Source organism: Octopus bimaculoides, chromosome 1 (genome assembly GCF_046866305.1).
Source record: "Octopus bimaculoides isolate indiv1 chromosome 1, ASM4686630v1, whole genome shotgun sequence".
In the NCBI taxonomy this organism is placed as follows: Eukaryota; Metazoa; Mollusca; class Cephalopoda; order Octopoda; family Octopodidae; genus Octopus; species Octopus bimaculoides.
This window is the reverse complement of record NC_142928.1, coordinates 193,099,386-193,113,293: the sequence shown is the minus strand read 5'-3', so window position 1 is coordinate 193,113,293 and position 13,908 is coordinate 193,099,386. Positions and strand designations below refer to the sequence as shown.

Here is a 13,908-nt window from a genome sequence, read left to right as displayed (position 1 = left end):
AATGTTGATGATGATGACGAAAATGGTATGATTTGTAGCTGTAACCCATGGTGGCTTCAGTCACCACATTGAATGAGTTTTTCATTCATTTGGTTATTCAACTTGTTAGAAATAGCAGTAAATTCTCTCTCAAATCACACACTACTCCCTTCAAGAAGGGCAGAACATTTGACAGTGTAGCCCTATATAACCCTAAAAAGATGGGATGGTCATGGTTGGAAAGCCTTTGTTCACAGATCTGCTCAATCAGAGCTGAACAACAACCTATTGATGTATGATTTATTGATGACCCTATAGACTTTGTTGTTTGAACAAACCAATAACTGAAACTGCACCTTTGAAAATGTTGTTGGAACAACTCAACAACTGTTATAACATAAGAAATACATTCTATGTCAAATATCTTGTTTTGGAGATACAGTCTGTATTTTGTAGTATTCTTAAAGTGGTTAAATATAAAGGGGAAGCAACTCTGTCGTGTCTTTCTGTTTTCTGAACAAAGAAACAACTTTTAATCCAATACAAAGTAGTTTAATGAACTACAATAATAACAGTCCTTCCTATTAAAGGCACAAAGCCTGAAATTTTGGGGGAGTGGACAAGTTGAATACACCAACCCCAGTGTTTCACTGGGACTTAATTTATCAACCCTCCCAAGGATGAAAGGCAAAGCTGATCTCTGTGGAATTAGAACTCAGAATGTGAAGACGAACAAAATGCCACGAAGCATTTTGCCCAGCGTGCTAACGATTCTGTCAGCTCGCCACCTTAATAATAATAATAATAATAATAATAAAAATAATAAAAAAATATATTAAAAAAAAAATTTTAAAAAAACCATCATCATCATCATCATCATCATCGTTTAACGTCCGCTTTCCATGCTGGCATGGGTTGGACGATTTGACTGAGGACTGGTGAAACCGGATGGCAACACCAGGCTCCAGTCTAATTTGGCAGAGTTTCTACAGCTGGATGCCCTTCCTAACGCCAACCACTCAGAGAGTGTAGTGGGTGCTTTTACGTGTCACCCGCACGAAAACAGCCACGCTCGAAATGGTGTCTTTTATGTGCCACCCGCACAAGCCAGTCCAGGGGCACTGGCAACGATCTCGCTCGAAAATCCTACGGGAGCCAATCAGGCGGTACTGGCAACGGCCACGCTCAAAATGGTGCATCTCATGTGCCACCCGCACAAGAACCAGTCCAGGGGCACTGGCAACGATCTTACTTGGCTTGCCGGGTCTTCTCACGCACAGCACATTTCCAAAGGTCTCGGTCAGTAGTCATCGCCTCGGTGAGGCCCAATGTACGAAGGTCTTGCCTCACCACCTCAGCCCAGGTCTTCCTGGGCCTACCTCTTCCACGGGTTCCCTCAACTGTTATGGTGTGGCACTTTTTCACGCAGCTATCCTCCTCCATTCTCACCACATGTCCATACCAGCGCAATCGTCTCTCTTGCACGCCACAACTGATGCTTCTAATGTTCAGCTTTTCTCTCAAGATACTTACACTCTGACGGGTATTCACATTGACATTACACATCCAACGGAGCATACTGGCTTCATTCCTTGTGAGCTTACGTATGTCCTCAGCAGTTACAGCCCATGTTTCACTGCCATGTAGCATGGCTGTTCGTACACATGCGTCATACAGTCTGCCTTTTACTCTGAGTGAGAGTCCCTTTGTCGCCAGCAGGGGTAAGAGCTCTCTAAACTTTGCCCAGGCTATTCTTATTCTAGCAGCTACACTTTCAGCGCACCCACCCCCACTACTAACTTGGTCGCCCAGATAGCGGAAGCTATCGACTACCTCTAGTTTTTCACCCTGGAATGAGATAGAAGGTGTTTCCTGTTTGTTTACAGTCTTTATTGCACCTGAACATCTGCCACAAACAAAAACTAACTTGCTAGTTAACCTGCCTTTGATGTTGCTGCACCTCTTATGTGTCCATAGCTTGCACCGGGTACATCTTATAGAGTTACTACCTACTCCTTTTCTACATACTGAGCAGGGCCATCTACCTGAAGGGGTTTGTGTTTTATCTACCTTCCTACTTATTAGGATTTTGGTTTTAGCTTAAAAAAAGCTAGAAGTACATGCATATTACACAGAATAAATAAAAAATAAAAAAAATCGAAAACTGAACAGTATATAGGAAAGGGTACATAGACATGCAAAGAATAGTGTTGATGGATTTGAGAAGCATGGAATTTTTGAAGAATTCAGTGTCCTGACAGTTAAAAATGGATGTTGGTGCTTATTCCATACTTCAACAATTCTGAGTGTGAAAGTCTTGGATGCTGCTCTGCTTCTTTTTTTTGCTTTAATTTTCTAAGCATATTCAAAGTAGTAAAGATATTGAATTCAAAAAGGTGGCCAAGGTTGTTGTTGGAAATCTTGTCGGCTTCTACATAGTCAGCCATTAGATGCTGAAGCTTTACTGTGTTGGTTCCCAGAAAAGCAGGATGGTTAAAATGTGGTTAGTGGCTAATTGAGTGAGGGCAGGGCGTTCATCTGGTTACACGTCTCTGGACAGATTTTGCAGTCACTCTTCATAAGTGTTATTGATAGCTGACTGTTGCAGATCTCTTTCAAGAATAAGCAAAACTATAATCAGAAAATTAACCATTACTTTTGTTGAATGGATGAGTATATAATTGTTTTATTTGGACAGAACATTGCTATAGTAATGTTATATAACGTAGAAATGTCCAAAGAGATCAGTGGTGTTAGTTAAGGTGGTGGTGTTGTATCACACTTTGTTCAGTAGATTTAACTTGTTTACTAATTTCTGGAACATTCTTTGGCAAGTTTTGTTGACATCTTTAAAACTGATGAACAACCAGGTTTTATCAAATAATTAAGCATTAAATTTATTATTATCTAGTGTGTCTTCAGTGTTTAAGACATCCTCCAGGATGTTCAAATTTTATTATTGAAAGTTGCATTTCCTGCTAAAAAGAACAAATAATTCTCTATCAAATTATACCCTTCCATGTTAAGAAGGGAAGGTTATATCTGATAATACAGTTCTAAATATAATGCCTTGTCATCTTAGAACATTTTTGATCATAAAGTCTACCCAATTTTCTGGCATTATACATTTCTGCATGTGTGCATAATAAGCTGTTCAGCTGAAGTTCTGCCTCAACTAACTTGTTTGCTAAACATAGAGTTTTCTTTTCCAGAAACATGGAACAATGGTCAAATCTCTACGACCTGTTAAACTGGATGCAGAGGTGAATATCTTTTTTTTTATTTATTAATTCCATGTTTTGTTTTTTTCAAAGTTTCACACTAAACAACAATTATTCACCTTTACTCTATTCCTACTCAATGTTTACCAAAAAGGTTGTCTCAGCTTGGTTCCAGTATTATAGATTCCTTCTTTTATTATATCTATTATCAGAATTTAAATTGGTGCCTAATAAATGGTAATGATGATGATGATGATGATGATACTAATAATGGTTTCACACACAAGTATCATGCAATCTGCTTTTCACTCTGAGCAAGAAGCCCTTTGTTGCCAACAGGGGTAGGAGCTCTCTGAACTTTGCCCAATCTATTCTTATTCTAGCAGCTACGCTCTCAGAGCATCCACCCCTGCTACTAACTTGGTCTTTGCAATATATTGTTAAATTTTATCAATAATTTTTGTCATTTGTATATTTCAGGAACAAGCCAAAATAGCTAAACTTGGTCTAGAAATGAAGTTGATTACATCTGAGATGGATGCTGAGACAGACAAATGGGAGGAAGCAGATAATGATATTGTTAAACGTGCCAAAAATATGTCGAGCATGGCTTTTTCCATGTATCTATTTACACGAGGAGAAGGCCCCTTGAAAACAACACAAGACCTATTTACTCAGGCTAAATATTTTGCTGATGAAGGCAACAAATTATATAAAACTGTTAAAGAGTTTGCTGAACGAGTAAGTAAGAGTTTTGTATCACTTTGCCATTTCACAAAGTTTCAAACTCATTAGAGACAAACCAATCTTTCCTTACATCATCACCATTATTTTTGTTGGTTGTTTTGTGATGTTCACTGTTTTGCTTTGTTTTTAATTCGGCCAAACGGTTTTTAAAAAAAATTATTTTTAAGATACATGGCTGTGTAGTTAAAAAGGTCTGAGGTTCAGCCCCATTGCATGGCACCTTGGGCAAGTGTCTTCTACTACAGCCCTGAACTGACAAAACCCTTGTGAGTGGATTTGGTAAACGAAAACTGACAGCACCCCCTCACACACACACATGTACGTGTGTTGCCTTGTCATCACCTGATTGTTTGTCAATGAACAGCTTAGTCATACAAGTAACGTTGTTTGTTTTCCAGTCTTCATCCCTGTTCATCCCTATGGATGTACAATTTACTTCAGTCTTCTGGAATAATTGACAGTCATTAGAATGTTAAAATACTTTGAGTTGTTTTGGTTCCCTGCACTTTGAGATCAAATCCCTCTGACATTTACTTTGTCTTTCAATACCAGTCCTATACTGGGGTTGATCTGCCTTCTCATCTTCTGAAAGAAATTTACTGGTGTCTGATCTGGAGAGGGATGGGTTCTGTCAGAACTAAAACTACCCAAAGCATATGCTATGGTGACCCCTTCCTTGACTCTGTTGAGGAGTTAAGGGCCCATAAGTATAGTATGACACAGTTTACTTCATTAAATATTGAGAGAACTGATAAATGACAAGTTGTTTAGCGTCTGCAGTGCTGACTTCAAATTTTTCCCACGAACCAGGAGAAGGTAATGGAAAGTGTTTTAGAAGCTAATCTTGTGTATCTTTATTTGAATCACTGATGAACTTAATTAATTTTTCTGTCTTTATTATTATCACAGGTACCGGCGAGTGGTCATAAAGAGGAACTGGTTGTACATCTTGACCGAATTCCAGTATTTTGTCAACAGTTACTAAAAACACTTCGGGCTCCAACATTTGGCAAAGCAGCCACATTTAATAAAGTTAGTAATTTTTTTTTATTCTCACCATTTTTACTTGTTTTTATTTTGTTTTTAGACAGTATTTTACCTTAAAAAATCTTTTTAACAAAAGCAAAAATTTTATCTTCAATCCAATGTCTTCAACAGTCAAGTTCATGTTTTCCTTATTTCATTATACAATGTTTAAATACTTGTCTTTACAGGTTGATAGTGCCATTCAAGAAACAAAGAATTTAATGAATGCTGTTGCCAAAGTTGTGACAACAAGCTTCATCTGTGCAACCAAAGTGAGTACATTTTCATTAAAAAAAGTTCTTTTTTTTTTTTCTTACAAATTACCAAACTTTTCTGTGTACTATTTTCATATTTTTGGAAGCTGTGTATCAAGTCCTCTTGGAATGTGGGAGATGGAAACTAAAAAGCACATAGGTGGAGGAGAGAAAAGTGTTATTGGAGGTTTACAACTGTTTAATCTTCCTGTTAGAAACCAGTCAACAATGAAGTTTGGTGGACTGCGACAAGTTATGTCATGTATATCTTAAGGAAACCAACGCAATCGTTGGTCACTAATCCATCACCATAATGTCACAGCTGCTCTCTGATTTAAACCTTTACATTTTTGACATACAGTTTTTGGCAATGTAAATATGGAAGGAGGCTTCTTACTGGTTGCTCAATTTGCCATAAATAGCAGCCAAATCTCCTGCTAATCAATCCACTTTTTTAAGCAAGCAAGGATACATTGAATAATGTAGTTCTAGATATATTATGTATGAAAATACTGCAATGTCTTGGACATAGATCAGCTGGATTCGAGCCAACCTAGGGTTGATTAGCAGCATCAAAGATTGTAGACAATTAAATGAACTCTGAAGTCTGATGGGTGGGTGTCTGAGTAATGTTGATGAAGATGAGGTTGTCTTGTTCCCATTGAAGGAGGGGTTTTCAGGTATTGCAGCTGTAAAAGATATCTGTAGGGGATTGAGGAGTGAAGGATGATAATATTTGTGTAGGGGAACAATGGCAAAAGTAATTAATCTACAGAAAGAAAGAGTGTAATAAGACCCATGATGAAATGTTGTGCCACACTAAAGTTGATAGTTTGTGTGTGTTTAAATCTCATTGATTTGTGCAGCAGTGACACAATCTGACAGGAATACCATGATCCAAGAAATGAGAAATGGTACACAGACTCCAGAGACTAGACTCTGGAGTTTACAATTCTAGAGATTTTGCTTTCAAAGGGAACCCCATTAGTTTTTCTTTAAGTTGTAATTTTTAAACCTCAGCTTTCGTTGACTGTCTGCAATGAGTTAGGGAACGTATTTGCTGCTGAGGACAATCAGCATTGAATTAGAGTATTGTCCAGTTATCTTATCATCTGCTTGGAAAGAAGTGGGAGATGGCAACAAGAACATCTGGCCATAAGAGTTCTATCTTAATGAATTTCATTTGCTCCATTCAAGCAAGGAAAACTACATGTTAAAGTTATGATGAAGACAGACAAGTAATCCTTTTAACATTCAGAATATTTTGTCAAATGTAATGCTTATTCACATTGGTTTGACTTAATCACAGATTATCTCAATGCTTTCAGAGATTGATGATGTGATAGTTTATTTTTAGAATGACATTGTAGAGTAGGTGTGAGGAGCCAGATCTGGCCAGTTTGAACATAAAACAGGTAGAATATCTGGGCTGGAAATGGCCAGTTTAAATGCTAGAGAGGTAGCAAACTGAAAGATATTGATCTTGACGTATTCAATATAGTGATTCTAACATTATAACTCAAGCAGTTTATCATATTAAATCAATTAAAGGTGTTGGCATAATTAATTTTAATGAAGTGAAAGAAACATAAGATCAAAAATGATGTTCACGCTCCATCACTAAATGAACAAATCTTCATAGAGTATTTAATTTTATAAATGAAAAATTTTATAAATGAAAAAGAAAAAATTGAAACAATATAAACTAGAACTTTTGGGTGGGGTTGAGGGTTTGATGTGCATTCTAGGATGACAAATTTGTAAAACATCCATGGATTTAATGTTCAGTGCAGCTGGTACCCAATTAAGTAATCTGAGTATGCAACTATCTCTGCAATAATTTAATATTGTTTTTCAACCAATCACAGCTCAGCATTGAAACAGTATCAGAACCTTAAATTTGATCTTTCAGGAAGTTGAAAAGTCTAAAGCAGCAAATAGCTGGTTCATGCTTCGTGTAACTGAAATACAAGCTAATGAGGGAAGGTGTATGTGATGGTTCAGATGTTAGAAATAGGAGCAAAATGCCCTTCGTGTTATCATCCAACTGTCTTAAAACAAAGAATTCCCTGTTGACAGGCTTTTGATTCTAAATAAAACTGTTAAATCCTTATAGCATGCAAATTAGTAGCTCCTATTCTCTGGAGTTAATAGATTTTATGTGTATATAAACAGACTGAATCCTTTTTTCAGTCTGGGATTGGTTGGTCAAGTGATGTCAACACCTCTGATGGGATCCCAATAAAAGTCCTCATTTTTTTACATTCTACAATGAAATGAGTAAATTTGACAAAGTTGTATGCCTACAATATGTTTGCATATACTGAGCTGGAAGTAATCTCTTAATTCAGTCCGCAGTGTTGTCTGCTTGGTGTCTGTGACTGATGAAGAAACAACTACTCCAAAATGTTAGCATCTCACAGTCTAGGCAGATGGTACTGCAAACTGATGTAGGTGTATACACATACCATTAGTCAAGAAGCAAGATATATTCTCCATGACAAAACTCAGTGAGTAGCTTGTTCCCCGGTTTCAATGTATTGCAATTTCACTTACCACTACTTAGTGCTCCTCCTCCTTAATAAATTCAGTTGTTAAACTCTCAGCTAAGCCAGTTGTCTCAACTCAAAGACATAGCACCAGGCTGCAGTGTATCAATCCATGTCCCAAAGGTCCCACTGGTTGCAGTGTATCTGGTAGTCATTGTAACAATGGTATTTTCAACAGTTACAGCAGACCAGCGATGAAGTCATCTTCATCAATTCCCATGCTTTTATTGGGAACCCAGTAACCAACAGCAACCAACTTGTTAACAAAGTTGTGACCAAGCTTAATCAAGAACTACTCCAAGCTCACCAGACTTTTTGCCAGCATCTAAGATACCTACTGTTTTCATCACTGACTGTTTTATCAAAGATGCTGAACTTTTGTATCAATATCTACACATTCTTGTCTATGTTGTAAAGATGCATAATAAACGTGTGTGTGTGTGTGTGTGTGTGTGTCCTGAAACACACAAGCATGTACATTGATTCATCAGTCAACTTGCAGAACATTATGGCCAACTTCATAACATTCACTCCATTTGCAACATTTTTCTTTTCTGTGTTGGATTATCAAATGAGATATTTTTATGCTGAAATTGAAACCTCATATCATCTGTACAATTTATGATGATCAGTGTAAACTACATTGATTTATTGACCAGTAAAAACATTAACTTGTACTCTACAGCTTTTGTTTACCATGAATGGGATTAAAAATTATCTGCATTTTGTCACTTTTGTTACCATATTTCTGTAAGTTAGACTACTTTTATTTCAATCATCTTTTAAACTAAAGAATTTAGTAAAATATGTCATTATTAAGCTGGTATTTGAAATAGAAATCATTTTAAAGCATGAAAGCTATATTCTAGAACTCTTAGCAGTCTCAGACGAGATGGTATGAAGAGAGTTAAAAATAAGTCTCAAAATAGCTCAAACATTCACAAATCGATAATTGTGTGTGTCTGTGTGTAATTAATAAATTACTAATAAATTTATATTTAAATTGTTTCCTCCCACTAATATAATCTTTAATTTGCGTGGTGTTAAATATTTCCAATAACAATAACATTTATATTTGCAGCAGTTGGATTATACTGCTTAATATTCTCTCTCTCTCTCTCTATATATATATATATCTATATATATATATATATATCTATATATATATATCTATATATATATATATCTATATATATATATATCTATATATATATATCTATATATATATATATATATATATATATATATATATATATATATATATATATATATATATATATATATATATATCTATATCTATATATCTATATATATATATATATATATATATATATCTATATCTATATATATATATATCTATATATATATATATCTATATATATATATATCTATATATATATATCTATATCTATATCTATATATATATATATCTATATATATATATATCTATATATATATATATCTATATATATATATCTATATATATATATATCTATATATATATATCTATATATATATATATCTATATATATATATCTATATATATATATCTATATATATATATCTATATATATATATATCTATATATATATATCTATATATATATCTATATATCTATCTATATATATATCTATCTATATATATATCTATCTATATATATATCTATCTATCTATATATATATCTATCTATCTATATATATATCTATCTATCTATATATATATCTATCTATCTATATATATATCTATCTATCTATATATCTATCTATCTATCTATATATATATCTATCTATCTATATATATATCTATCTATCTATATATATATCTATCTATCTATCTATATATATATATATATATATATATATATATCTATATATATATATATATATATCTATATATATATATATATCTATATATCTATATATATATATATATATATATATATCTTTATTACTCCAAAGTCACAATCTTCCATAATTGTTATACTAAAACAAAAGTGTGGAACCAGGATTAACTATGAATTGTTTGCTCTGAACCAGAATTTGGTGTTTTTTTGATTCCAGCTGAAATCCAAAAGACCTCTTAAAGATGGCCATCGCTGACTGCACAACTGATTTATGCAACAGCAAGTATTTTAGTCAACAACAGAAGTTTCTAATCCTAATTCACCAGCTAGATTTACTTCTCTCTAGAGCACATCACATTGTTTACTAGCTATTTGCAGTATTAAAAAAATCACTCTTGATCTTCATTTCAGCTTATTACTAACTTCATTCACCATCTGCTGATTGGCATGTCTTTCTCATGTCCATCTCTCACCTACAAACACATGGATTAACTTCCCAAGGAAAGCAATTTGAGAAAGATGTTTTTATTCACTTAGGAACAATGCAGCACCTATGACACTCTGTAAATTAATCACAAGGAACAGTACAGCACTCGTGACACTTAGTATATTAATTAATTAATTAATCACTAATCTCATTTTTCTTTTTCTGTCTAATATATTATCTGAGAGCACATATAAATGTATATGGCTTACCTTCATAACAAATCCCAATGATAGCACATTATTTGATTAATTATAATTAAAGCAATTGGCTCTGATTTCACTCAAACTTTCAAATACTAAATACTTAATTTTTTTTTTTTTTTTGTTCATTCTAAACATTCAATTTATTCTGCTTATTGACTCACTTAGAGTTATCTCTCAAAAGTCAAAGAAATTAAAAACTAATTAAAAGGATATAAATTGTTGTTTTATGAAAATATATGTGGCACATTATTTCACAGCATCACTGAATCAGAAAATATTTTTGAATAGTCATTGATCAAGATTTATCAACAGGAAAATGAAACAAAACTCAACCATTTTTTAAAAATATTTATTAAGCATGAGTGTCCAGTTACTGTTTAACCCAATTCTGTAGTTTCCATCATATGCTTTAATAGAATTATCGTTATAACACGACATGGCTAGAAGTCAATATATTTACCTTTTCCTTTTTTCTTTTCCAGTACAACATAGACTGCCGGTCAACGTCTGTCCAGTCTTACAAGTGGCGTGGAAGCTCCCAACGCCTTGATAATCAAGCAAATGGTGGCACTGATGCAGGAAGTGAGTCGGGTGGCAGCAGTACTACCACCACTGCGCCACCTTCTTTACAGAACTCCTACATAGAAGGTCTTTACCGCAGCTCATCGCTTAATAAGCCTTTATCTACCATTGGACTTCTGGACTCCTGAGACTGGCTTTGTGAGGATGGGCAATTTTCATTAAAACTACTGCAGTGTCAGCATCAACCAAAGTGTTTAAATAGAGAAGAGAGTATATCATCACTTAGGTGACAACAACAGAAACTGGTGAGAGATTGATCAATGAAAATAGACATTAAAGATTTACAAAACAACAAAAACAAACAAACAAACAAAAAAAAGAAATCTAGTAATTATTCTGTGATATTGAAATTTTAGTTTCCAGAAGTGCGTGTATTCCTTCTGTGTATGGCTTCTAAATTCTCAGCTTCCCAGTCATCTCTCGTGTCTCTTCTAATCCATTCACTCTTGTCAGTGATATGCTTCCTCTGACCAGAAAGATATACCAGTGTGAAATATTCAATAGGTCTGTCATTAGCTTTCCTCTCTCAATCAAAATGATTGATTCTTTTTTTTTCCTTCTTCCCCCGCCCATCCCTGCTTGTTTGTAATTATGTCTCTGTGATGTAGTGTTTTTACTAGTGTCTTCATATTGTCCCCCCTTGACAAGAAAACTCTTAAACATTTCCTCAAATGGCACAAAAGATCTTACTTTTACCAACAGCAGCTCTGACAAAATAATTATTTTATTTTATTTTTTTTAATTGAAATTCTGATTTGGTACATTGACAAAAATATTTCTATTCCTTTACTGATGTAAGGGTTTGATGTTTGTGTTACAGTAAAAATTTAATCTATGCAGTACATATCAAAGGTTAGGATTTCCACAGCCAAGAGCAGCTAACACAGGACACAGCATGCACCAGAGATACATGTGTATGGGTGTAAAGTATACCTTTTTGTAATGTATGTACAGTAAACTTTTTTTCATTGACAAAGTATTAATCTCAATGTCTAATACAGGAGACATTTATTAATAGTCGTTACATTCAGATTCAGCTTTTAATGAGTTTTACAGGCAACATTTCAATTACATATTAGCAATTTTCCCTAGCTTCTGTATTATCGCTCCATCCAATACACACAGGTTATTTCCATCTTATATATACACACACATATATATATATATATATAATGTGAACAGATTGCAGAAGTCCCCTTCCTTCAATCAAACTCTACATCATCTGGTTCTCTTTTCTAGTTTATTAAACTTTATTTTCTAAATGTTAATTCAATTTTTTTCCTTGCTAATTATATTAAGTTATCGTTTTTGCTTTTCAAGTCATTTACGCATTATTTTGTCTTTATTATTCCAACTAACAACAAATTTATGAAAAATAAGAAAAAATACTGAATAGAAATATTTGGCAATTCCTTTTCTATGTTTAAATGATTCCAGTAATCACAAATATTTCTTCTTGGAGGTGGGGGCAGTGAACATCTTGAAAAATAAGATGGAATAATAATGAGAAAGAAAACTAATGGAGTGAGTGGGATTCTAATTAATTGTGGCATATGCTGAATATTAGAAATTCTTAGTACAACCTGGCATTGGATACAAGTTGTAACCATTTCACTTCATTTTAGCCTGGGAAAGACATAAATGTCACAGCTTCCTATTTATCCAATTGTAAAACTCTCAGGCTTCAAGTCTGTCATGTAAACAGCTCTATATGTATGTATATATATATATTATTACATGGACAACAGGGCTCCTTCATAAAACTGCTGCAAATCATTTGATGCAATCCAATCTGCATGTACATTTTCTAAAACTGTATTGCTATTTATATCAATGGCTTTTTCTGTGTGAATCTATTTTACTAGCACATTATTATCTCCTGATTAATACTGTATGTATGCATTATGGCACTTTGTCTTCTGCTAGCCCACCATCTCTATAAATGACAAATTCTGCCCACGGCACTCCTGTGATGATATTTGGATTATTTTTATTTGAAATATTATTATATCACACTTGAAAGAGAGAGAGAGAAATTTAATGTCAACCTGAGCAATCTTGTAAAGAAATCAACCTTAACACTTAAAGATAAGTTTAAAAAAAAAAAGTAATTATTTTTATCGATCCTTTTTAAGGAGTAGAAATTTTTTTTTTTTTTAAATATCCAGTCTGTCTTGCACAATTTGTTTTGGAATGCTGTCTCCTGCAATTCATTTTAGATATGAGTTGTAATACTTATTTGTGACTGTTTCAACATGAATACATGAGTCGCTGTCAACTTCCAATAAAATGCGTAATCTATTGTTTGTTATAGGGCAACAAACGTAGAACGATTTGCTGCTGTTAAACAGATAATTGTCAAAAAAAAAAGAAAAAAATCTTCAATAAAATTTTCTCAGCTAATGAATGTTGATATTTCATCGGAACATAATTTCTTTAACATCAGGTCACAGATGAAAGGTATGGATTTTTAATGTCTTGTTTTTGGTATGAAACAATAATATCTAAGTTTATATATTCCTTTTCAGAATGTATTGGGTCATCTCATAAATAATGCGTTTTTTTTTCATTTGCATAAACTAAAAGTCGGAGGGGAAGAAGATAAACTACCTGCATCAACTTGCTATGAAAGCAGGTATTATTTTTTATCTTGTCCTTATTTTTTTCCAAGCTATAATGGAAGTAACAAAGGAGCATATTTTGCTTTATGAGTTCAATAAAGGCAACAACATAATGGAAAGTGCGAGGAATATTAATGCAGTATATGGGGATCAGACAATAAGCATAAGCCGGTGTTAATGGTGGTTCCAGAAATTCTGAGCCGGAAAGTACAGCCTAGAAGATGAGCCTTGTCCTGGATGATCTGTAGAGCTTGACGAGGACGTCTTGCAAACCCTATTGGGACAAAATTCCCTTGTAACAACTGTTGAGGAACCAGCAGACAAGGTTGGATTTGGTCATTCAACCATTCATCAACACTTACATGCCATCAGAAAAGTTAGCAAATTGGGTCAATG

At 33.8% G+C, this 13,908-nt stretch overlaps 1 protein-coding gene across 2 annotated transcripts in view; it reads left to right on the top strand.

Annotated features, from left to right (window-relative positions):
- Positions 1-13,294, top strand: part of LOC106877594 (alpha-catulin) — a 338,021-nt gene extending 324,727 nt beyond the window's left edge. The window contains exons 12-17 of one of the 2 annotated variants that reach the window (XM_052973451.2): positions 3,192-3,242; positions 3,681-3,941; positions 4,857-4,979; positions 5,162-5,245; positions 9,837-9,898; positions 10,792-13,294. In XM_052973451.2, the coding sequence (XP_052829411.1) occupies positions 3,192-3,242; positions 3,681-3,941; positions 4,857-4,979; positions 5,162-5,245; positions 9,837-9,875 (558 nt within the window). In that variant the 3' untranslated portion in view covers positions 9,876-9,898; positions 10,792-13,294. The remainder of the gene's footprint in view (positions 1-3,191; positions 3,243-3,680; positions 3,942-4,856; positions 4,980-5,161; positions 5,246-9,836; positions 9,899-10,791) is intronic. The other variant, XM_052973445.2, reaches the window with a different exon arrangement.
- Positions 13,295-13,908: the final 614 nt, after the last annotated feature.